This window comes from Perna viridis, chromosome 5, assembly GCF_037379345.1.
Source record: "Perna viridis isolate PV_CMFRI_1.1 ecotype Kerala chromosome 5, ASM3737934v1, whole genome shotgun sequence".
NCBI classification, from domain to species: Eukaryota; Metazoa; Mollusca; class Bivalvia; order Mytilida; family Mytilidae; genus Perna; species Perna viridis.
In genome coordinates, this window is record NC_142449.1 from 21,834,449 (window position 1) to 21,861,670 (window position 27,222).

The 27,222-nt window shown below is 32.3% G+C and overlaps 1 protein-coding gene across 4 annotated transcripts; it reads right to left on the bottom strand.

Moving 5' to 3' along the window:
- Nucleotides 1–3,373: 3,373 nt before the first annotated feature.
- On the bottom strand, nucleotides 3,374–26,170 carry LOC148616506 (uncharacterized). 4 transcript variants are annotated; one of them, XM_088583609.1, is made up of 15 exons: nucleotides 26,046–26,170; nucleotides 19,832–19,886; nucleotides 18,571–18,699; nucleotides 17,501–17,647; nucleotides 16,987–17,133; nucleotides 16,502–16,639; nucleotides 15,939–16,076; nucleotides 15,173–15,310; nucleotides 11,180–11,317; nucleotides 9,949–10,092; nucleotides 8,586–8,708; nucleotides 6,744–6,878; nucleotides 5,839–5,979; nucleotides 5,258–5,386; nucleotides 3,374–4,873 (listed from the first exon to the last, which is right to left on the bottom strand). In XM_088583609.1, exons 1-15 carry the CDS (start codon nucleotides 26,070–26,072, stop codon nucleotides 4,797–4,799), a joined length of 1,806 nt encoding a protein of 601 aa, XP_088439735.1. In that variant the 5' UTR covers nucleotides 26,073–26,170; the 3' UTR covers nucleotides 3,374–4,796. The 4 variants fall into 4 exon arrangements, with proteins under 4 accessions (XP_088439735.1, XP_088439737.1, XP_088439736.1 ...); XM_088583611.1 differs by lacking the exon at nucleotides 17,501–17,647; XM_088583610.1 differs by lacking the exon at nucleotides 16,987–17,133.
- Nucleotides 26,171–27,222: the final 1,052 nt, after the last annotated feature.

Sequence of the window (27,222 nt, forward strand, 5' to 3'; positions counted from 1 at the left end):
TTTTGTTATTTCATGTATTTTGTTGTGTGTGTCTGTTTCTCTGTCTGGTCTTTGGCCCTGGATTACACACTATTGATTTCCGCTAGAATCTTGGTCTGGTCCCTTTGATGACTCTTTCAGAACTCATGTTTTTAACTTATGAGTATTTGATGTCGAGTCGGAAATGAAAACTTCATACGCAAGTGCTCGAAGTGAGCCATTTAAGGGTAACAACTCAATTACCAAACTGATTAACCGTCTAGGCAAATGCCAATAGTCAGAAGGAACACCAGTTGTCAAAGTGGAAAACCTATATAACAAATGGCAATACCAAGGAAAAAAAACGCGAAGTTGGAATTTTACAGCCATTTTTCAATAGGAATAATGGGTAAAACCAGGTTTTATTGCGCTTCCATTAAGACTCATTGTTTCTGTATATTGCAAATCAAGGAATCCTAGTTAATTTGTTTATTGGTACCTTACCAATTAAATTTCAAACTTTCACTTTATTTACTTGCTGGCAGTCTGTTATTCTGACTAATAAGTTTTCCAAATAGTTTTTATTCTACCAAAATATATTTGCGATCGTATTATTGTATCATGCTGTCATCGTCGTTCGTAGAATATTCATTTTATGACAATAACTATATAAAATTATAAAGTATAAATACATCTATAATACTGTACCAAAAGGTGCTCTAACCACAAGAGGAATGTTGCCAGGACCAAGCAATTTATTGATGTTCGGAAAATAACTTGACTAAATGTATGTGAATGGGCTTCCTTGAGATTGTAACAAAAAAGTGCCATAGCTTGGTTTGTTTTTGGGAGTTGTGACTGGAACCATTAGGAAATATTGGACCTATTTAATTCTGGTGATACTATATCGAGGTGCAAGTCTATCATTCAATTCCAATTCCTGAAGTTAAGATCATGACAGCTGGGGCAACTGGGCAATGATTAGTAAAGAACAGGGAATACCTTGTTGCTCAAAATTCCGAACACAATCTTAAGCAGAACAAGCTGAATAACTGCTTCCAATCTATTTAAAGATTACTATTTTGAACAAAATTGGAAGAGAGTGAAATCCACATTTAAACGCTACGTACACGAAAGAGAGAAAGAAAGAAAATCCGGCAGTTTAAGTTATCAGATGAAACAATTGAGTTAATAGAGAAGTATAGCTCATCTTATATACAACTTTAGCAGACAAATCATAAGAAAACTGAACAATTGAAAATAGTTCTTAAGGAGGATGTAAAGATAAAAAAAGAAAAAAAAACTATATAAACCAGTTAGCCACGCAAGCAAAAGATGCCATGCAAGGAATGGCACAAAGACTACATCATTACACGGCAGCAGGTACTCGGATCACATTTTCAATGCAAATTTCTTTGGACACACATTCAGTGTCAGAAAATGAGACTCTGTCAAACTGTGCAATCAAAATACAAACAATAAGCTTAATTAAAATCAAATCTTGTCTCCATAAATGTAGAATGATATAAAGTTACAAATCAATGTAGCGGAAACAGTTTAAAAGACCAAGTCAAGTGTGGTTCTTTTGCTATAAATATCACGAGAAGGGGTATGATGAATACGGCAAAGAGACAGCAACCCCAATCGGATGAAAAATATCAGCTTAAGTCACCCATGGGTCTACCATGAACGACGAGGAAACCCTCACACCACAGGGCAAGATGCAGTTCGTAAGAGTGAAGGAAACGGTGGGACACAAATATTATTACATCGACTGTATGATAAAAATGTCCATTACGCTGGATGCATATGTTGTCGATAATTCAATTCAAACATGTTGACAACACCTATAGTGTTTAAACTTATTTTTAACATGGTAGGATTACTATATTTCTATCTATGTAATTCGTCTGTTTTAAAGACAGTTTCAAACCCTTTGACATTGGTGAGAGCAATTCTGTTCCCTGGTTTAACTAGAACACACTGTTACATTACCTGTTTTTCTCTGTTGTTAGTATTATGCAATTAGAAATTAGATTGAAAAAAACTAAACGTTTTCATGAGTCTACAATTGACACACAAACCGAGAAATCTTGAAAAGACATCATTGTAATGATGTTTCATTCATATGAAATGTCTCAAGTAATAATTAATGAACAATCCTGTATGGCATTACTTAGCTAATTGTCTGCTTTTGTTAAGGTCTAGATTAATTTTGTAGTATTTTTAACTTTGCTAAACCTACAGCACACTAAAGTTTCAAACCCTTTGTCATCGAAGTTCATCAGGTGAGAGCAATTCTGCTCCCTTAAGTTAACTAGAACACACCGTTACATTGCTTCTGTAAAAACTTCAAAGATTTTCTTTACATCTTAGCGATGTTGTTATAGCATTCATAAGGCTTTGCTTTACCCAGGTTGAAGATCTAGTATTCTCCTCTTTCTTAACGGTAATTGTTACCCAATATACGACTTTTTGGCATTAAAAAATGTGATAGGATTTTATTGGGAAATTTCTTACAAAACATCTATCTGGATGAACAAAAGATCAAGGACACTGAGCGGTCTATCTAATGTCTTTTTCGTGTGTTAAAGGTCAACAAAGATCAAGGACACTGAGCGGTCTATCTAGTGTCTCTTTCCTGTGTTCAAGGTCAACCAAGACTCATAACTAAACAATGACTTCTCATGTAAAATTTTCAATTGTCTGTGCCCACACTGCTTTATTCTATATGGAGTTTTTACATTATAGCCATTGTTATGCCAAATCCTGCCGACGCGACATGACTTTTTAACCGTGCTTTTTTGTTTATGAATTGCGTACGGGAAAGACGTCTTTTTCAGTCGACATAATTAATTCGTTTATCGTTTTGGTGTGTCAGAACAGACACGCTCCTGCACAACAAAGCCTTTTTTTCTGTTTTGTTTCAATTCACATTTGACATCATATGAGAATTTTAAGTCTGGGGGTGTTCCTAGACGAGTAGAGGACGCTTATCCATCCGATGCACCTGACCCATACTCCCAGTTTTTGGAGGTTTCCGGATATTTTTTTTAGGTTTGTGTGTTTTCTTTTATTTAAATTATAGTTATTTGTGGTCTTTTCTTGATCTAGATCTATTTTGCTTCATGGCCGTATTATATCATTTTTTCTGGTACATATGATATTTTTGCTTTATTGGTATCTCCAGAGTATTCTATATCAGGTGTATTTTGTCCTCAACAAAGTGTCGGGCAGTATTTAAATGTCTGATGTCTTGATATCAAAGTTAAACATGACAAACAGAGAACAATATTATGGTGTATACGTGTATAAACTTCACCCCTATGTTATAGCTTGACTATGGAGTAGTTATTGGTATCTGTCAGCAAATAAGGAGTCATATGGTTCAAGTAAAAAAAGAGTATAACTCACATTGGCATTGGTAAAGACCATTTAATGAAAAAAAAAATCAGAATGGTAAAATACAATTGTTTTATGGGTGATTACGCCTTGTTGATAAAAGGAAGTTTTGAAAGATTCAGTGCATTTATGTTTATATATTAGTTAGTTTCAAATTTATATATATAAAATTGATAGTTTCATAGTTTTTACTATTCTGTTGTGTTTAATATTATTCAATTGTAACTAATTATCAAAAATGTGTGATGAATCAATCCATGTAATTAAATGACGAGAAAGTAGTTACACAGTAGTAATGTAATAGTGTTTACAATCGATTCTAAATATAAATAACCAGTATTTCTAACCTTTTGTTTTTTCCATCTAGGATAGACAAAAAAAAAACATCTTTTGGCCTTATTTTCTTCTTTTTCTCTGAAAAACGATCAGCAGACTTTTTGATTATTTTTTTTCAAAATCAAATAAAAACTTTTGGGTAGGGGTCTGAAGGAGGGTCGGTAGGGTGACCGGAAACATTTTTAGGCCTAAGCGGATGGTCTATATATTACTCCAACAGTGCTAGAGGTTGTCTGTCATGCTATTTCCTGACTTAGTTAGGGTATAGAGGAATTAACTATATATATATATGTATGAGGTTTGGGTTTTGGGTTTACAAAAGCGGTTGTGAAATCGATTTTTTTTCAAATAGTTCAATATTTTTTTTCAGTGGGAAAATCATCATGAAGCAGTCCAGTAGGTTGATTCTTCAAATTGCATTTTATTGAAAACACAAGTTGAATATGGTCCATATTTCTTAATTATTGGTAAATAAACTGAAGGATGATATTTGATTGTTAAATACAATATATTATGACGTATAATTATAAAGTTTTTTTAGGTTTTACGGAGCTACATAGTCGTCCCGTTTTGACTTTGTGACTTTACAAGGAGGCACTAACTGCTCCTGACATGTAGCTTAATTTGACCTTGTTGTTCAAAACAAGGATGAAATGATTTGGCAGAATTGACCGCTTATTATAGAAAAGATACAATGTAAAGAATGAATTTTTTAAAATGACCACTGCATTATTGTTGCATGACAAAACATATCCATTTACAGCTTTACTGCCCTTTGATTATCATACGCTTTTTAATGTAAACAATAGGAATGGGTAAAGTAAATAAAGGTAAGGGTCCTGTTATAACAAAGAGATCGATAAAGATTAAGTATTTCAGTTTGTCCCACAACAAATACAAAAAATAAAAATAATGATAATAATAATCAAACACATGTAACAAACGTGATCACAGGATGAGCAAGTTCTGTTTTGAATTAAACTGCATGACATGGTAACAAAGAAGAGCATTTTTATAGCACCATCGATGAAACTAGAAGTCACGAGTCACATGATCTTTTGACTTCATTCCCAACATGAAAAAATAAAACACTGTTCAATTCAAGACAACAATTTAGAAAAAAAGAAAACTGATGCCACACAAAAAAGGCTTCCTACCAGCATGAGACCACCATTACCTGAAACAAAAGAAAGAGTACAAATAAGTTGTAAACACAAATCGATAGTGACGGATTCATTTTAACGAAAATTTGTCATTTTCGTGTGTAAAAGTAACAAAAACTGGCAAATAATATCCTAGCACCCCCTTTTCTGAGGAACCTCGGCTGGCAACCCTTCCTTCCTCAAAGTGCCTGGATCCGGCCCTGAATCGCTGAGATAAAAAATGTCGTTTTAAGCTACTAACACATATTTAAGAATTCTACTTGCTATCAAAGTTAAAAAATAATAGGTAAGGAATATACAGCTCTTTCTAAATTTTGTAAATTAAAATGTATTCAGTAACGTAACTGCGCATTTAATACAAAACCTGAAGAAATTCCAAGACAAGCAACATAACTTACACGTTCCATCCATATTATTCCCATTTTTACATTTACACTTAAATTCACTACCATTCTCGGTACACATGGCATTTTCAACACACTGATTAACATGTCCACTTTCAGTGCATATATTGTCATGCTTTATTCCTTCAATAGAAATAATTGTAATGATAAAATGATCGGGTATAACATCTATAATAAAGAACAAAATTTCGACGTTATATCATATAAGGATCTTAAAATACGTCTTGAAACAGCAAAAAATTAGAAGATGACATCCTGTTTGTTTAAGATACAGTATCATAAAATTTAGGTATTAAATTTACTTAAGATTCATTAAAATACGAAATAACATGTGATGATACTCGGTCTGTTATGATTCACTTGTGTTTCATCTTTTTAATCATATGTTTTTAAGGTAGCACAACTTTCTATTGTTGTAGATAGATAAGTATGAATATGTACCGCTAAACCAATTTAAGCTAACCAACATCACATTTTTTTGTAAATGTAAATGTGTTTCTGCATGTGCATTACACATATGTATCACCCAGTAAACAGCAGCTTGAATCTATTGGTTGATTACATGATGCACTTACTAGCACTACAACTTCCCGAATTATCGTACGAGGCATCATTGCACAAGCATTTCGCGTCTGAACCATGTGTTTTACATACAGCCAAGGGGTCAACACATTGTTTCTGATCCTTTGTATTACATCCGCCATTTAATGCAATTTCTGAGGAAAGAAATATGTTTATTAAATTTAAAAGTGGAATAAAATATATGGACATTGTATCTTAAATAGTGAAACGTCTAGTCGTTGCAAGTCTTTTAAATGCTCAGACACAACTTAATCAAAAAGCGAAATATTGTACTTAAATTTCACAACAGTGGTCAACTCAGCACTAAGATTTATGATAAAAGAGACGACTTGAATTTTAATATTATAAAGTTTCCTTATCTGTGCAGCAATATACTTTCATCACCTGCATATGGTGTTTATAATTCACAGATGTTTCACTACACTAGGGCAAGTACTAACTATTACTTCTAAAATAATGAGTAATGATTGCTTTTTTGGGATAAATTGTTCTTTGTGCTGACGATTATGAAGCAAAAGCATGTAAATGCTATTTAATCACCACTGGTATATTCACGCCGCAATGGAAAAATAAGATTTAGCGCGCTGTAAAACCTAGTTTAAGCCATCATTTCGTTTGAAATGCTGTACCAAGTCAGGACTATTCCGGTGGTGTAATACACATTTTGCCAGATTTATTTTGGACTTGACTTGATAATGGATCGGATTTTTATTCGGTCATTTTGTTGTTACCCATATTTAGGCGAAAGGTTGGATAAAGTAGTCGAAATATACAATTTCGTTTCTAAACCCAATAATATTTGTAGCTTCGTCCTTTGATTTACATTCATCATTAATATAACAACACTTAACTATAATATTCTGTTGCTTTCACGGTTTTATTCGTAACATCAACTTACTCTGTTTACAATTATTGGTTGTACTTTCAAAAAACAGACTAGCATTACCACAGACACATTTGTCATTGGTGCATGTCAGAGAATACAGGCATGACTCAGTAACAGCAGTAGTACAGGAACCATTATATCCACCCTCTGTGTAGACATAAAAAAATAATACCACGTTACACTCATATATTAAAATCACCAGAGAATCACACTGTACAGACTTTATAAAAAGACTAATTATATGTAATACATGCATATAGAATGTGCGACTGGCCACTTAATCGCTACTCAAATCCATCAAAATAGAGGGATGATTAAGTATACAATGGATACATCATCAGGGTCTGAAAAGGTTCTTACGAAGTAGACATTACTAAAACAAAACCAATTTGCAACATAACTAAAATACTGGACAGGCTTTGAAATGTGAGTCACACGTTTGCAAGGTTCAATTTCATGGACAAATATCGTATCAATTGCAGAAAGCCTCACACACATTGCTAACAAAATACCTATTATTTGCAGATTTGCAGATATATATATTGTGTATATATATTTGGTATTGTGATGTTTAAAACAGCACAACCTTCTGAATGAGAATAAAGGTTAGCAGTTAGCTTTGAATTTGCAATTAGACAATTAGAGATAAGGAATTTCAGAAAATGCTTAATTTTATCTCTGATTTTTAAATAGTCAAAGCCCTAATTCTTTAAATCAATCAAATTTCGAAAATACAAATCCATTATAAATATAGGAGCGTTCCCTCTCATCAGCAGCATCAGTACTAAATAAAAATATGGAGATCGAGATCCAAGCAGGGCCAGCATAAGTTATCCGAAATAGGTACAAGTGACGGTATGAATCATAAATTATTGTTTTATGAGATTTTTTATACTGCAAAATTTCGATAAACAAAGTATGATAAAAACTCAAGAACGAAAGATGTGACTTAAAACCCACAGAACCTTTCCTTCCTGATATGAATCCTTGTGAAGCAGTTTGACGATGGATTACATTCTTTTGATTACCGCTAGAACCTTGGTTTCCTCGATAACTCTTTGAAAAGAGATCCACTAAAAAGAGATACACTATTACTATATGGAAAAAAATGTTTTGATCACTTTTGGGTTTGATTGTTAGGTCATTACCCACAACTCAATGTCAGTCTGATTTTGTGGTGTGCAACTTTGCAGTACAATTTTATATAGACCAATTTACTTAACTTAACAAGTAAAATATTCTGAAATGCTTGCTTTGCAAGTTTTTGGCTTCTTTTAGTTATTAAATGGATGAAAGCCAGACCTCCCCTAAAAACAAACAAACAAAGAAACAAACAAAAAAATATATAAAAACGATACAAATACCTCCTATTGTGGTATGAATCTTTTGATTTAAAAGTTAAGTTCTACGGACAGTGAATTACAATTATACGACTCCGATGAAATGTGTTATCGCGTAAAAAGCTGAACTTGTCTGCGCTTTAAAATCTTCGAAAATAAATTCTTATAAAAACATTTCTTTTTAATATTATTATTTTTTTCAAAGTACTGCAATTGCTTTTCTTTAGTGCATACGAACTCTGAGAATATTTTCATAATTTCATTTCAACAGAAAATCCAAAAGGCTTAATATAAGTTTTAATTTGATTTTGTCTGTTTGAATGTTGAACAGTTATTTGAAATTGAAATTAAAATCGCTTTTCATATGTTATCATTAGGTAATGAAATGTAGAAACGTAAAGGTACGAAAAACTAATACGTTTACTACGACGTCGGCTAGTTCTTTTCCTTAAAAGACAATTCTCTATTATATTTTTTGCAAGTATAAGAAAGAATATATAACATTCAAACGTACTTTGAGTACACACAGAGGATTTGTCATAAAACGTATCTTTACATGTACATTGTGCAGTGGTACTACATTCAGCATTAGTATCATTACATTGGCCTTTTGAACAAGAGTCTCCCAACTTTTTTTCTGAAATAAAAAATAAGATCATTACACAACTAATTTATAATTACATGTAAAACACATGCAGATTTTTAAAAATTACATTCATGTAATTGGAGATCAAATAAGATAGACATAAGTAATGACTGTGTTAAAGGAGATAAATTATAGTAGATAGCAGCAAAAAGGTAATGTGGGGTACACTCGTTGAAAACAAACTTAATTCAGAAATTAGTATCTGGGGGAGGCATGCAAGTACATGAGGGATGTTAAAGTGAAAAAACATGTGGATTTTTAAAGAAAAAAAGCTAAAATTTGAAACATGAAAGAGCCAATGGGACAATTCAGATAGTTCAATTTCGATGTACATGGCATGAACGTGAAAACAGAAAACAAAGACGAACTACATACACAAATAAGTGAATGATATAAAATACATTTAAATATGAAAAAATGAAGATGAAGAAAACAAGACACCCCCCCAAAAAAAACCAACCAAACAAAAACAAACAAACAAACAAAAGCTACAGGTGATGGATTCGTGGGTTTTGGAGGGTATTGTTCACATTCACTATCTAACAGAAAGCTCACATTATCAATGACATATACACCACTTAAATAATTTCATCAAGGTTAATGCTTGTTGGCCTGAGCTTGGTCATCATTTTAACTTTTTTATTTGTTACAGTCGTACACAGGAAAAATTGCAACATATGTTTTTCCTGTGTTCACACGTGTTTTGGAAAACTACGAAAAACATACGTTTTATTAAAAAAAAATAATAAATAATTATTTGATAATATTTCATTGAATTATTAATAAGAAAACAAATGTTTCCCAAATTACAGATTTCAATCCTTAAAGACATGTTTTCATTTGGATCAGTGCAAAAAATGCATTTCACGAGTTTAATCCATGTTTTGAAGCATTTGAAAACATCTGTTGCAATTTTTCCTGTGTACAAGTATTACATCATATATACATAAATAAATACTACAGAGATAATTAACATAACCCTCTAGCAGAGGACGCTTACCCTACCGGTGCACCTGGTCCATGTTCCCAGTTTGTAGTGGAGTCCAAGTTGCTCATTTACTTTTGTTACTTTGTATGTATGATTTTAGTTACTTTATGTTCTTTGTTGTGTATGTCTGTTTTAAATGTCTGGTCTTTGTCCCTGGATTACATTCTTTTGATTACCGCTATAACCTTGGTTCCCTTGATTACTCTTTATAACGACTATGCCTAAAAATTACAAAAGACTTACTTTCCACGCATGCGCCGCTATTCTCATAGAAATATGCACTACATAAGCATTTTGTGGTAGACGAACTGTCCATTTTACATTCTGCGTTTTCTGTACTGCATTGATCATTTGGTCCAATTGAACAATTTTCATTTAAGGCAATTTCTGAAGAAAAAAATTAAATCAGACTTCATTTAAAATCACAAACGGTTTACTACTTTGTATAACCAGACACCACGTGTAGTTTAGTTGTTAACTAAAACATCGTCCGTTTCAGTTCAGTTGGTTTCATTTCACAATTTCACAATCTCGTAGTCTCTAACATCATTTGGCTAACTCGCCAACAGATAAATAAATTTCCACTCGAGATTAACTTGAATAATTTTGTGTCTCGGTTCAGATGTATTTATAGAAATCTGAATTTGATTTCATTGATCAACTAATTAATATCGTCAATACAAATATCTTATGGTATTTTTTGTATTAAACGGAATATCAGGAATCAACTATTTTCATAATTAAATTTTATTGGTTTATTATTGGAAGATAACTTGTTTGTTGATTGTTTGTGGTTAAATCTTATGGCAGACATTTTAAGTATTTCAGGACGAGAAAGTTTTCCAATCGTAGAGTCCTAATTTTGGACAAAACGGACAATCGCTAACAGCCAAATGCTATGTTTTATAAAATATCAGGCACTTAGAAACTAGCCCAGGAGGAAAGCATGCGTGGTGAAGATTGGAAATAGGTAAAAATAATAACAAATTTTTCGATTTAATTTTCTCGCATTAATAGTTTAGGAAGACCATGCGAAATTAGGTATTTCGAAAATCGAGAAAATCAGCCAGCTGATGCTAAGAAGAGATTCTAATACGACAGGGGATTGAATCTGTCGGATACCTTTATTAATTTGAATCACTAGTGTACCGTCATATATATATAACATCTGTTTATGTATAAATGCCTAACTAATGAATATATCCACCAAATTTCTACTTTCAATTTTTACATGATGTCAGTTTTGTGAACGAATCATTGCACATAAGAGTACCTATATAATGCACCCTGCATTATTTGTACAAACGTTCATAGTCTTGTATAGCTTTGGTAGATACAAACCTAAAGGGTATTCAACATATAATAGTAATTATGACATTCGTTATCAAAATCCATTAATTTGGCATCAGAAACTTTTTTTTAAACATTGCACCCTGGTCACCCACAAATATATCATTGTATATTTTGAACTTACTCTGTGTACAAACTTTGTTATTATTTGTGTCAGCAAAGAAGTCTGTTTTACATGCGCACTTTTTAGTACCGTCTGTGCAAACGACATTTTCACCCCTACACTCTTCTGCAGCAGTACAGTTTTCACCATAAGCTTTTTCTGAAACATATATAAATATATTATTTTCCTTTATATAGATTTTTTTGTTTTGAAAGAATAATCAAGGAAACCAAGGTTATAGCGTTAATCAAAAGGGACGAATCCAGGGACGAAGACCGACCAGACATGGAAAACGGACATACACAACAAAGAACATAAAGTAACTAAAATCATACATACAAAGTTTCAAAAGCAAATGAGCAGCTAGATGCCCTATAAAACAAAAAATACTCACCTTGAACTCGTTTCTTGACCTTATTCCAGTCCTTTGACCATTTTTCCTAAATTGAGACCAGCCCAAAATGCGTCAGATTCATACAAAACATTCAAAGACATTCAACACTAGGAGCATTACTACATAAGGTTATTTGTGATTATCAATTTCTGACCACGTACATTGATTAAAACATATTCTGTATGCTACAAAAAAGCTTATCATTCCTATAGCTCTTTAGATGTCACTTAGAAAATATTTCTTAAAAAAACTTCACTACAAATATGATCTCGACAGATAGAATATAAATCCAATGGCACAGATTTAACCAATTAATCGTAAAATAGAAAAAAAACCTTTTCATTTAGTAAGATTTTGAAAAGATTAAACAATGCTCTGAAGCATTTGCAAGACAAGTTAAGAATATTCAAAATTGTAAATATATGTACCGTTGTTTAGAAAATCATCATGAAATACTTTCAACCATTTCCAAATTAACATGAAGATATTACTTGGTGTCGAAACGTAAAGAAAAAAAATATTAACAACATGTTTAAAATATGAAGCATTAAAATTAAAGTTCTTAAAGCAATAGTCCACATTATCAACAGTTTACCAATCATATGACTTCTGCAATTGTCCATATATAACTATCAAAATTACACAGGCATTTTAAAAGTCTCATAGGAACGAAACCGACCATGAGATAAATCTCACAGGTATGCACAGTCCATAAGAAATTCCGATCTAAACTATGAGATAAATCTCACAGATATGCATATTCCATAAATCAAAGTACTATCTAAACTATGAGATAAATCTCAGAAGTTTGCAGCTAATGGTGTTTTCTTTCAAATACAATACTGGATAAACATTAATTCACTGGAGAGTTGTTCAACAGTAATAATTGTAGAAAACAAAGTACGAAAAAAAAGAGGACCATGAGATCAATCTCACAAACATATTTAATGTCAAATTTATATCACATTGTATCACGACACTGCATGATGAATCTTTCAAGTGATACGTATAGGCATTTACGGAAAACGGATAATACTACGATATGAATCTGATGAGTAGATAATTTATAGCAGATTTTCATTTTTACAATCATTGATAACTCTTGTCAGTATTCTTATAAGCCATAATCTAGCCAGATCAGGGTGGGAATGAATTTCATCTAAGTATAGACCAAAATTCAGAGAATAAATGGGGGCGCTATGTGCTCGTTTACGCACTTTTTCCAAGTCCAATCCAAAATTTGGTGAATTTCCACGTAACATCAGGTTGGTTTCACGAATAAATTTATTGAAACTTGAATTTTAACAATTTGTCCATTTTTCTAAATTGTTCCGGATTCGGATGTTTCCTGGAAATATTCCATAAATACATCGAATAAAATGGTACTTCTAAAAATACAATTTTTACAGTTGGGTACGCTGACAGAAATTTATAAATTTTTCTGTATGCTTCACACATTTGCGTGACCTGTTCATTTCCAGCAGCTCTCAATTCTAGATACTGATTTTGTTTTAACTTTGTCAAATCACATGTCCCTAGTCATATATACACATTTAGATGTCCGGAACACAGCTCTTCAAATTCTGCTTCCAAATTTCGCTGTAGCCATATCAGCATATCTTCAGTTTTTGCTCCTTTTGTGAGAGTATCCATCAAATTTTCTGCAAGTGGCTATTTTTTCCATTTTGTAAACACTGTTTATTGGTAAATGAATGGGTTGGGCTAAAGGTTGATGATGGTAGTTGTGTAATACTATGTTTGGGGCCTCAGGAGATAAAGTGTTTTCATATGTTCCAGAACTGTCGATGTGTTCAGGTGTTTCCAAATTTTCAAACAATAGGTTTAGTGTTTCGGGCGATGAAATACTTTCATGAATTCCAAAAACATCGCTGAGCTCGGATGGTGCTAAATTTTCAAACAAATTTGGGACACTGTCTCTGGAATTTTTAGAATTTTCGCTGAGGTTTAATGGGGAGTCAGAATAATCATGTATTGGTGATGATTGACGATTAAGCAAACAATCCACATCGTTGGCAAGCTCTGTATTAATCTCATTATATCGTACGAAATCTTCGGATAAAATTGAATCACTGTCACTATCAGCTGACATTTACCAAATCTACACAATGCAGTGATATGAAGCTCACTTACAAAAACGACAAATGAAATGAGTCAATACCTATTATTACAATGAGACCAATCTCACATGTAATATGACACGTGGTTTTCGACCCGGTGTACCTCTTGTTTTTTTTCTTTGACCAGGTTTACCATGACTTTTCTATCATCACAAACAGTTGATACTCCAAAATACATCGTTTTTCAGGTTCTCCACCATGTTACCGAGTTGGCTTCAACTCGGGGAACTTGTAGAGCGAGTTAGCATTCAACGAAATACTATTTTCAACTTCTCGATTTTATTTTTTATAGCGCCATCTTTTACGCACTCCAATCATCAACAACATAAATTATGTACAACACGTTCCGACACCATAAAAATACGGATTTACTCAAATGTATTTATCACGGAGCTGGACAGTCATATTCTTACTTAAAATTAAATATTATTATTCAGAAGAAAATATAGATGAAAATAGATGAACTTACAAAAAGCATGTGCAAAAATATCATATATTTTACACTAAGGCTATTTTTAACATGTAATACTCTATATACTATTAGTAGACAAACTTGTAAAATAATGTCCAATTGGTAGAAAAAATCAAAACCCTATACTCTGTTGATAAGACACAAGTAGTACACTTTATGTCATTGGTGAAAACAATAAAAAAAACCTTATAAAATATAGGTAAACCCGTTATTACATAATATACCATTGGTAGAAACAAGAAATACCCTATAAATTATTAACTGAAATATTATATTACCTCCAAAATCTATTGGTAGAAACATTTATAACTACATATACCTTTAGAAGGAATAACCATACCCATAACCTAATGCTAGAATTAGGAATTAGAATTTATTACACCACTATTTAGTTGGCGTACCTCTTAGATGGTTAGAATGGGGGGAAAACGCCACAGACCTACATGGGGTCTGCGAGTAGACCAGAGCATCAATACAGCAGCCTAGCTGCTAGTAGGACATACTCTGATTGAGGTACCAACACCAACATCCGTTGGTTTGCTATTATAATAGTAACCATTAACAAAACTGTCAGTGCAGTTATGCGAGATATGCTAGGATAGTCCAGTCCGTAAACCCCATAACATTGTCATTACATTTAACGCAATTGGTAGAATCAATTATGACTCTGTTGACTGTTGGTTGAAATAATTATTACCGTTTAAACAACAGGAAGAAATAATAATAATTTTTAGACTGTTTAGAAAAAAACTTGTACACCACATACCATTAGTCGAAATAGTTATAATCTATTAGTCAACCGGAAGAAACTATTATAGTTGTATATACCATTGATACATTCATAATTTAGTATCTAATTGGTAGAAAAAATTATGAACCTGTAAAGAATTCAATATATAATAAGAATGATTAAATTTGGAATCCAAATTAATCAATTTAAGATAAAACTTCATTGGAAACAATACAATAACGATCATCTACAAATAAATCGATGTAAATTCTAAACTTACTCGGTGTACAAATGTTGTTATTAGCTGTATCAGCGAAAAAATCTGCTTTACATGCACACTTTTTAGTATCTGCTATGCACACGACATTCTCACCCTTACATTCAACTGCAGTAGTACATGTTTCATCGAACGATTTTTCTGAAACAAATATTTTATATTAAATATATTTCTTTTGAAAAATGAAGGCCATAGAGGACGTGGATCGCTCATTTGAAGTTTTTCGGCCATAAGAATATTTAAATAGTCAAGCGTTTAAAATATTTTCCCTGTTCGCTATGGTTCTACCAATCTATGCCATATACTGAAAAAATGGTTATTTTTCACTCAAAATAGCAATAAAATAGATATATTTTTTCTTACAGTTAAATCTTGTGTAAGGCTGATCATAAGGATCATTTTACTACTTTAAAAAAAATTAAAAAGTATTTTTTCATCTATTACAGTTTTCAATCATTCTTCGGATAAAAAAACCTCTTAAATGTATAAACTTAAATGAAACACTGACCGAAGTATGTTCAGGAAATTCAGGCTTGTGGCATAAAAACAATAGCTAATAACCACTGGGTCGATTACCTGAGGCCCCGAGGGTATCAGACTTGTCTGACCCGTAATTATAAGATTTTATTCATCAAATTGATCAAAATTTGCCGTATTGCATATATATAGTGGCTACATAAAGTAAAAATGTATTGTAATAAATCTATCTTCGATCAAACAATACTGTCCTGATCATTTTCCAACAGATCAATGTATAATCTAAACTTACTTTGTGTACAAATGTTGTTCTTATTTGTGTCAGCGTAGAAATCTGCTTTACATGCGCACTTATTAGTATCTGTGGGACAATCGACATTCACTCCAGTACATTCTACTGCAGACGTACAGTTTTCATCATAAGCTTTCTCTGAAACAAATATATATTTATTGAATATTTTTTTTATATATGACAAATTATTCCACAAAATCATAATCTTCTGTTTGAAAGGGGCTCTTCAGTCGCTTGATATTTGCAGCCGGCTGTAAGCTGTAATGCTTGTTAGCAGATATACTTCTCGTGGCCATGTTTTGTTCTCGATAAAAGCCACATTTTTAACCTTTCGACAATTATAAGTGACATAGTTGTAAGAAAATATAACATTTTGTCGTCGAAAGGCGGCGTCATTATGTTGCAAAAAAAAAGACTTTTTTCTAACATTCCAAGTCTTCATAAAAGTTGAACCCATTAACCAAAATGTTTTCATAGTATGCAAGTATTTAACTTTATCAACATTCAATATGGCATCTATATATATTAGTATCCAACATTAATTAGTGCAAATTTTAACTTACTCTGTGTACAAGTATAATTATTATTTGAGTCTGCGAAAAATTCTGCTTTACATGCACATTTTTTAGTATCGGCTGTACAATCCACATTGTCACCCATACATTGTTCTGCGGCAGTACAGTTTTCATCATAAGCTTTTTCTGAAACATATTTATGTATCAAATTAGATTTTTTTTAAAATTGAATACATGTGCGACAGACGTCCTTACAACACGTCCAATTAAATTCGGTATTTTCGTTTATACAAAGCTAATTTAAACTAAACTACTTATTATTTACAGGGAAACGACACTAAAGCAATTCCGTGCAAAAGTTAACCACAGGAAAATGCGGACTCCTCCTTTATATACAATATAATTACAACTTTGGAATGTAATATTCAAATATTCATGGCATATAATGTTGAAGATTATGCGTCGATTTGATAATGGCAAATTTCTTTTGTTGTAACATATTTAAAAAAAAAAGTTGTTGGTCACTGACTTACTGTCATTGCATTCCCCAGAATTTTCATAATACATAGATTTACATTGACACTGATAAATGTTTTGGACTGATGTTTTAAGACAATCTGCATTGTTTGTCTTACACTGATCTTCTTTATCCTTGGTACAAGCAGTTTTTAGATTTATTTCTGTTGAAGGGAAAGAAAAATAAGTTATTCCCACGCTATAAGCAATTGCCTTTTTTCTTCTATATAGAGAAGAACACAAGGTAAACAAAAATGACTAAAGGTTGCTACACTATATGCATGCAGTATAACGTAAGTATGCAGGTAAAGTTTCATCTTCATTAATCATATGGTAAAACGGGTATTTAAATTAAATCATAGTTAAATCAAGATGCCTTAAGGAGCCATAATTACCTATTAATTTGAGTATGAGCTTATAAAAAACAAAAAATAAGTAAAATATGAAAATCAAACTGTGTTTCGTTTTTTTATCATTAAAAGAGAAAAAAAATGAAGTCTAAATGCGTTTTGACTATAATTGTAGACTGACTCTCGGTACAGGCTCCATTGTTCTCGAAGTGTGTTGCTTTACAAAGGCACTGGAATGTTCCTGTAGTTGAAGCTTCAATGCAGTCAGTGTTTGGAATCATACATTGATTAGGTATGCCATCGGCGCAAGACTCCTTCAAATTCTTTTCTAATTTTATAAATAGCAAAGTAAAAGAGAATCATACACATAATATAGTCGATGTATTGTACACTAATAAATTGATCGTCATTTAGTACACTAATGAATGAAAGGCCGCAGAAAGAAGAAGAAGTATCACAATGTTTAATATAATTACTGACTTTCTTAATGAAGGGAAGAACTTTTTTGTATTTTTAACACATGCTTATAAACATATAGTAAGAGTTACACAACCAAAATTAACCGGCTGCTTAGTTGAAATACGTGTTAATAGGTACTACATTTCCAATCATTTTTATTATATTGTGTATTCCTCTTTTGAAAGAAATAATGACTTAAGTATCCACTCTTGGTTTTCTTAAAAAGTTAAACAATTAATTCCAAAGGACACTTTTCTAAAGAAAAAAAAGATTTTGAGCCATTCATGTTCATACACTCAGACATATTCATCGCTTCTATGTAATTAACGAACGTAAAAATGGATGAACGTGTATGTATAAAGTACTTGAGAAACATGTTGTTAAAATTTGAGACTGAATCATCATCTAAATTTACTGAATAAAAAGATATCAAAAATAATTTTTTATCGACCACCTTTGTCCAGTGTGGCGGATATGTTCTTCAACAATTAGTCGGTATACCAATTGTGCCCATGTGCAAACACATCTGTTCCTACATTCTCATGACCTCATATCAAATCTGATTAATTTGCCCTGTGTATAACGGTTGTAATTTATGCGGAGTGTCTTTTTTTGTGATTTGCATTTCGTTCTTTCTTATATTTAATGTTTTAATGTAAGAATTAGGTTCATGCAAACAAATAAATAAATCTATAGGATATTAACAGAACAAAAAATAAAAAAATAACGAAAAATTGGTGAATCAATGTGTCTACAAATAAAACTAATTAAGAGGTATTATCTAGCTCTTACTTAATGTACACACTGTACTGGAGTTCTTGAAGTGTGTTGAATCACATATACAGTTGCCATCAGTACAAACTGAACTTTCAATCACACAGTCGGTATTACCATTAGGACATGCTTCACCAACATTTGCAGCTAAAAAGTAGGTCAAGTAATGAAATGTTACTACATGTATGGATAGAGATTTGTATAGCATTCATTTTTGCAGTCCTGTAGGATTTACAAACATATCTTTAAGTTTTAAATTAATGAAAATGATGGTATGGAAACCTTGCTTGATGAACATCTATAAGTGTAATAGAAAATAGTCTCTCGAATGACGAATAAGAAAACGTTTCGTTTAAAGTATATGCAAAATATTGGCTTCTATATATTACAGCAGTATACTTTCAATCAACTAAATAAAGTATAACTCTGTATTATCAATGAAACATAGAAAAACATTGAAGATTGTTTGCAGATTCAGTGATCTGCTGGTGATTGAACACCGAACTATAAAAAAACCAAAACCATGATATATTAACTTAATCTTTCTTTTAATGGTTTTAATGTTATAGACTATAAGTAAAAGTAAATTTTCTCCAAAATACAGGTGTATTGATCTATAAAAATCTGGCATATGTAGACCAAAAGTACATCGTTTCTTTTTTTATGCTTTTTTCCTGCATCCCATATCACTTTTTCAATTGGCAGCGCTGGAATTTTCTATTGATTTGTATTTAAACAAAGGTAAAAACAATACGATTTTCCGCAAAAAAAAATGACAATAAATCGGCCTCAGATGTGTTGTATATTACCAACAGTAAAATTTAATATACATAGCTTTAACAAAACTCTAACAAATAGGCTTCTGGAACAGGGTTATGTTGCTACAAGATTGTAGTCATCACTACAGAAGTTTTATGGTCGTCAACATGAACTCGTGGATCATTATGTTGTATCCATCAGCACCATGAAAACTGATGTATTCAACGGGTCATAGTTTTCCTTTCCTCGTTTGTCTACCCCGGACTTTTTATGAGCAACTCGGCGGGTGTTTCTAGAAAAGCAGAGGACGCTTACCTTACCGGTGAACCTGGTCCATGCTCCCAGTTTTTAGTGGCGTCCGAGTTGCTCATTTACTTTTGTTACTTTGTATGTATGATTTTAGTTACTTTATGTTCTTTGTTGTGTATGTCTGTTTTCCATGTCCGCTATAACCTTGGTTCCCTTGATTACTCTTGAGGACAGTGGAGTAGAATTAATTAATAAAAAAAACATTATTTACCTCTTCCGTTTTCTAATAGACCTGACAGACAAATGAAGAATATGATTTGGATACACTGAAAAGGAAAAAAAGTATATTTCAACTTTAATTTATATATAACATGTGGATATATTGTAAAACGACGATAATCTGCCCCTAATTTTGTGATGAATTTTACAGTGTTGAAATCACACGAACTGTTTGAATGTGTTCGACCATTTTTACTTGAAATGAAGCCATTTATTAAATCCCATCCCGGAAAGGAATATATATATATGCATTGACGAGAAAAATAATGGATTGTTGACATTTATAGCTGTGCATGTTTCCCTTTTTGTCTAAAATCTCAAAATAAGGTTGCTTTGTTGCTTTCAACTATAATAGTGTATATTTTTAAAGTCCATTTCAGAAAAAAATGCTTTTTAATACGCAAGTGTTCTGGTATGGTCGTTTTGAATAAATATTGAGAAATAACTTAATTGCTTGTGCATTATGGGTACACTGAAATTTCTTAATTAATAATTTTGCTCGATAACTTGTAAATAGTTCGAACCTAATTAGTCGGTTGTACTGTTTGAGTTATGCTGGTAATAGTAGTGGAATGATTGCTATTTTCAGTATCCTCAGAATATAGTGTCTAATATGTTATTTTGATAGTACAAGAAATGAGGATGATAAGATTTTATCACATGATTTAAGCATTTGATGAAAACTGATTTGTTCAAGGTGTCATAGTTTTCCTTTCTTCTTTCGTCTACCCCGGACTTGGCTTTTTATGAGCAAGTCGGCGGGTGTTTCTAGAAAAGCAGAGGACGATTACCTTACCATTGAACATGGTCCATGCTGCCAGTTTTTAGTGGAGTCCGATTTGCTCTTTTGCTTTTGTTATTTTGTATGTATGATTTTAGTTACTTTATGTCCTTTGTTGTGTATGTCTGTTTTCCATGTCTGATCTTTGAGCCTGGATTACATTCTTTTGCTTCCTGCTAGAATCTCGATTCCCTTGATTACTTTTTCTTTTCTGTCTAAGTTATTATCTTCGTAACAGTTTGAAATGATCGTTTTCACTCATTTTCAACAGCATGCTACATGTAGTTTTAAAACACAACAAAAGAAAAAAAACGATGTCTTTTCATTCCGTATTATCTGTGGCAACATCCCTTCAGCACCTGCGTATGGAGTTTTCATATCACAACTCATACGTTATGTCAGAGCTTGTCGTAACTATTCAGATGTTTTTTGTACCGCGTTAGACTTCTTCCGATTTGGCTTATGGAACAGAGTATTGTTGCTACAATATTGAAGTCATTACTACAGAAGTTTTATGGTCGTCATCATGAACTCGTGTATCGATACGGTGTATCCATCTGTACCATGAAAATTGATTTGTGCAACAGTTTTTCTTTCCTTTTTCGTATACCCTGCAGTTGATTTCTTATGAGTAACTCGGTGGATGATTCTGGAAAGTAGAGAATGCTTGCCCTACCGGTGAACCTGATTCACACTCCTTATTTTCAGTGGAATCCGAGTTGCTCGTTTACTTTTGTTTCTTTGTATGTATTATTTCGGTTATTTTTTCATGTTTTTTTTTTTTTTGTGTATGTCTGTTTTCCATGTAAGAGTAATCAAGAGAACCAAGAATCTAGCGGAAATCAAAAGAATGTAATCCAGAGACAAAGACCAGACAAACACGACAAAGAACATAAAGTAACTAATCTTTGTCCCTTGATTACCTTTTGATTTCCGCTAGAATCTTGGTTCCTTTGATTACTCCTTGACCTTGTGCTTTTTTTTCGGAAACGACTTTGAGAATTTGTTATGTTTACTGTTTCTTTAAATGTCACAGAGTGAGTTACTTCAATTGTACATTAGATTATGATAAGCGTGATATACAAAGACATTTAAGGAATGACTGTCATTAAAATTGTGTCCATTGAGAAGTTAAGGTTATTTATCAATGGACACACTTTTATTACAGTCATTCCTGGTAAATAAGTTCAAATATCTTAAACATTAATAAATACGTACACCAGGGGAAAACATGTACATGTACATGTAATTTTAGGTTTTATTTACATGTAACTGTTATATTTGCTTTATTTGTTTCATCAGTTTTGTTTTACCTTGAACATGTCGATTACATTGTCAGACAAGATATTGGATTTTTTTAGCGGACAGGTGTTTGTTTAGATCAATTAAAAGGGGCGTGTCCCATATAACGTTATGTCCATGAGCAATAACCTCAATGCATTAGTTAATCAAATTACAGCATTTAGCCAAAATTTAATAATTATTAATAAGCCTATAAAAGGGTATCCTAGACAAAATGAAATCCTGTTCAGTTCGATTATATTTATAGACGTTAAGAATGAATTTTAGAATCAATGGGCCGAGCCATTTTCCGTGGCATATAACTTTTCCTTATTTATTTCTAGTCAATATACCGTTAGTTTGTCCTTATATCGTAATTCCCTGGAAACACCCTTCACTCAGATATTTAATTCATACATTTGAAAGGGTAATCAAGGGAATCAAGGTTCTAGCGGTAATCAAAAGAATGTAATTCAGGGACAAAGTATGTTTTATCATTTCACTTTCAATTTAGCTTGTTTAAACTAGAATTGCAGTAGATAGAGAATAAACACGATTACCGAATTTAAGAGTAATAGTTAAATGTCGAAATTATACATAAAAGATGGCAATATCAACAACAATATCAAGGCTATCAACAAAAGATGGAAGCAATGGTCCGATGAGAATGGTTAATGAAAGGTTGATAACAATATAATCGAACTGATGCAATCTAGGTATTAATAGTGAAAAGGAAAGTCCGCATAAGAAATAGCAATATCAGAGGAAAAACCGTACAGTTGGAAACCACCGCAATGGTCCTGACTTGGCTTAGGCATTTCAAAATGAAAAATGGGATCAGCTAGGTTTTAAAGCATGCTTAACTCTTTAACCTTCCGCTTCCAGCACGGTTAATTATTTCCGATATATTTCAACACAAATAGGCAGCATAAAATTGCCACCAGTCACAAATCAGGTTTAATGGAGCGTTCAACCTCCTTCTTATTTTACAGTTAATTGTTTCCGGTATATTGCCATACAAACTGACATCCAGCCAAGTTGGTATAATCAGTAGTCCGACAGTACAGGCTTAGGTAGATTGAGGATATTTTGAAAACATCATGTCTATAAACCTTTAGTCATAAACAAAGTATTTTCAATAAGATCTTATAATAGGATTTTTTTTCTTCAACAGAGCAGAATATGAGACGTACTAGTAACTTTTCTCAATATTCCTTGAGATCATACAAACAGTTCATACACTCACACATACAGATGCACTACTCATGACAATAATTTCATTTCATTCTGCTGACAAATGTCACATTGATCGGTTGGTACATTTGTATATTGTACGTTTGGATGTGAGCAAATTAGTATCTAAACATCTATATTTTATTATCAATTCATGTAACACATGTCTCTTTAGAACAGGAAAGCAAACATCTAGCTATTCAAAAAATGGAACGTCGTCATGAATCATCGTGTAAATTATACGTGATCGATCAAAGTTTTAACATAAAATTTTTACATCAAATATCGAAGTCGCAATATAAAATTGTATTTAAAAGATACATCTCCAAGAATCGAGTCAAATACAATGTTGGAAAAATTGTTCTGATATCTGTAAAGATAATGATTATGATTAATTGTTAACAGGTTACTGGTGAAAATGGTATTCATTCCCAAAAGCTATAGAACACTCAAATTGAAATTCCCTTTCAAAATGTCAATAGATTATAAACATTTTCCAGAAAAATGGAAGAACCTTAAGTAATTATCTTGTATAAAAAGAGAGATATTTTACCCAAGACAAATTATAGACCAGATAATTTAACAAAAATCTTACATCTTCCAGATTTTTTTCATTATATTTTTAATTTAATCCTTAATCCTTTAAAAAAGACTCCACGGATGTCAGACCACACTTCTTAGACTACATGAAGTTTACGGATTAAACCCTTGATTAAAAAAAAATCAATAGAATTGCATCAGTTGTTACGGAATTATCTAAAGCGTTTGATAACTAATTCCATGATTTCCTTTGGGGTAAAATATTATCATATGGCTTTCAGCAATACCAATGGCACTTGTGTGATCTAATATGTCTCATCAAATGCAACAGATAAAAGTTATATGTATACTGACGTAGCTGGGCTGATATTACTCATATCTTCTGTATTGTTTTGACTACTGGTTTTACCGAATTTGACTGGCAGCAATTTGATACTCTTAATTTGGGAAGAAATATACCGAAAATAATTTACCGTAATGGAGATTTAGCACGCTATGAAACCTGATTTAATTCAGTTTTCATTTTGAAATACCCGTACCAAGTAAGAACCGTTATGTTATTTATCCAACTTTAAGGCCTTTGCCCTGATATTGCCATTTGTTATACGGACTTTCCTTTTAGACTATTCATTTTGACTATTGCCTTGATTTTATCAGTTCAGTAATTTTGTTAGAACCCTTTATCCATACAGATGTTCCCAATGTTCTATTTCAGGTATTCAAACAACTTGAATATATATCATTAGTTAAGAGCTCAAACACATTTCAAATCTGATGCAGCATATCTGTAGAATGACCTTCCGAACCAATTTAGGACTGAAAATAGTTTACCATAGTAGCACAACACTTGTTACTTCCGTAGTGGTATTAATTCAATGTGGATCCTGAAAAATTCGAAAGATCTTTTGGAGACAATCAGTTCAAGACTATTATCTGAATATAATAGCATTAAAACCTATGATTTTTTAACACTGTATACTTCTATTCCCCATACTCAGTTAAAATCCCGACTTAAAAACATTATACATCGTTGTTTTTCCAAAAAAGATGGTACACCTAGATACAAATATATAGTTCTTGGTAGAGATTCCTCATACTTTGTAAGAAATAATTCCAAATCATCATCCAAATATACAGAGGAAGATATTTACAAAATTCTGGAATTTTTAATCGACAACATATTTGTCCAGTGTGGTGGACGTGTTTTTCAACAAACGGTGGGCATTCCATTGGGGACGACTTGTGCTCCTTTACTTGCTGACCTATTCCTTCACTCTTATGAGGCTGACTTTATAACTGATCTGATCCGAAAGAAAGAATATCATTTGGCTAGATTCTTCAATCTCAGTTTCCGCTATATAGATGACGTATTATCTTTAAACAATCCTAATTTCGGGGATTTGATACATCGCATCTACCCAAAAGAACTTGAGATAAAGGATACTACAGACACTGTGAAGTCAGCCTCATATCTTGACCTACACTTAGAAATCGATGATAAAGGAAAACTATTGACCAAACTTTACGACAAACGTGATGACTTTTCATTCAGAATTGTCAACTTTCTTATCATCTGTGACAACATCCCTTCGGCTCCTGCGTATGGAGTGTTCATATCACAACTCATACGTTATGCCAGAGCTTGCCGAAACTACGCAGACTTTTTGTATCGCGCTAGAACTCTAACAAATAAGCATCTGGAACAGGGTTATGTTGCTACAAGATTGTAGTCATCACTACAGATTTTATGGACGTCATCATGAACTCGTGGATCGTTATGGTGTATCCATCTGCACCATGAAAACTGATTTATTCAACGGGTCATTGTTTTCTTTTCCTCATTTGTCTACCCCGGACTTGACTTTTTATGAGCAACTCGGCAGGTGTTTCTAGAAAAGCAGAGGACGCTTACCTTACCGGTGAACCTGGTCCATGCTCCCAGTTTTTAGTGGAGTCCGAGTTGCTCATTTACTTTTGTTACTTTGTATGTATGATTTTAGTTACTTTATGTTCTTTGTTGTGTATGTCTGTTTTCCATGTCTGGTCTTTGTCCCTTGAATTGTCTATTGATTACCGCTATAACCTTGGTACCCTTGATTACTCTTTCAAAATATATTAAGAAAAACATTTAAACCATAATGGCTAGGAACACAGGTATGGTAAGCAATGGAAGTTTTAAGTTAACATCATTTGGGTTGTAAATTTAATGTCACGATGTCAGATTTGTCGGTCAATAGTCTTTTCAGTGTTCATTTTTTCCTCATGAACAATACGCAATACGACTCCTTGCTCAGTTCATTGTCAACTTTGGAAATTGTATTTCAAGTTGTATCTATGGTTTAAAAATCGTAATAATAAAGTTTTAACTCACCATTTGTCCGTAAATTTCCTTTGACATAAATTAAGGGAAGATGTCTACCCACAAATAGAGTACGTGCTAATAGCTGATCATCTGTGTCATCCGTATAACGTCACAAAAGCTGTTACCACCTCACGCGTCTATAAAAATCATTAAAATATTATATTAATGAAACAAAGGAAACAGAGAAATTTATATTTGTAAAACAATATCATGCTTGTATAATTGAATGTTCTTTTATAACTTAGAATTAAATCGTTCATACTATGATAGTACTATTATTCGTGGGTAGGCCAACGAAAAGGAGTTTCCCTTTGATGTGTTTATTAAAAACCTCAAAACCACGATTTCAAGAATCCACGAATTAGTGTTTCTTCCCTATTCCACCAAAATTGGTACCCACGAATAAAAGTACTTTCACAGTTATTGATAAGGTTTAGCGCGCTATAAAACCCGGAAAAGCTCAACATTTCCACCAATCATGACCTTAAATGTGGTTTTCGACTTTCAAGGTTAACCCCAATATTGCATTTTTATACGGACTTTCCCTTTTTTACTTTTCTTTTGACTATTGCCTAGATTTTATCAGTTCGGTAATTTTATACCCTAAATTTTCTTAATTTTCAGTATTGGTACGAAAAATTATTTCTTTATCAATTAAGTATTGTTATTTACAGTTTGATGAAATGATTACAGATATACAAAAAATATATTGCATTCATATCATATCATTCAAAATAACACTCGTATAGAAAAAAAAATGAGCAGTCTGGGCTCCACTAAAAACCAGGAGCATGATCCATATGTACCTCTAATGTAAACTTCCTCTACTTTTTAAGAAACATTCGCCCGGGTACTCATTAAATAACACAGTTACCATTGTCTCTGGTGTAAAAAATAAATAGCAAATTGTAAAGCCGTCCGACAAAAAAAAAATAATTAATTAATTAATAAATAAATAAAAATAAAAATAAAAATTTAGAATTAAAATATCTTTAGTTGCTTTAAAGAAAAAAGATAAGTCTATAAAAAGAAGAGAGCTTTATTATATGATAGAAGTGATTTACCTAATGTTTCCATTCGATAATTCACACTGTGAAATAAGTTCGGTAATTTCAGTCACGGACTTTCTCCGTTAAAACATCACAACATGTATATCAGTCCGCCATTTACAAGTTTGAATTTTATG

Coding starts and splice junctions, on each gene's coding strand:
- LOC148616506 (XM_088583609.1), bottom strand. CDS start 26,072: ATGTCAAAGGAAATTTACGGACAAATG. Junction 10,093..11,179: donor TAACAAAGTTTGTACACAGA/GTAAGTTCAAAA, acceptor TTTTTTCTTCAG/AAATTGCCTTAAATGAAAAT. Junction 8,709..9,948: donor TAGCGGCGCATGCGTGGAAA/GTAAGTCTTTTG, acceptor TTTTTATTTCAG/AAAAAAAGTTGGGAGACTCT.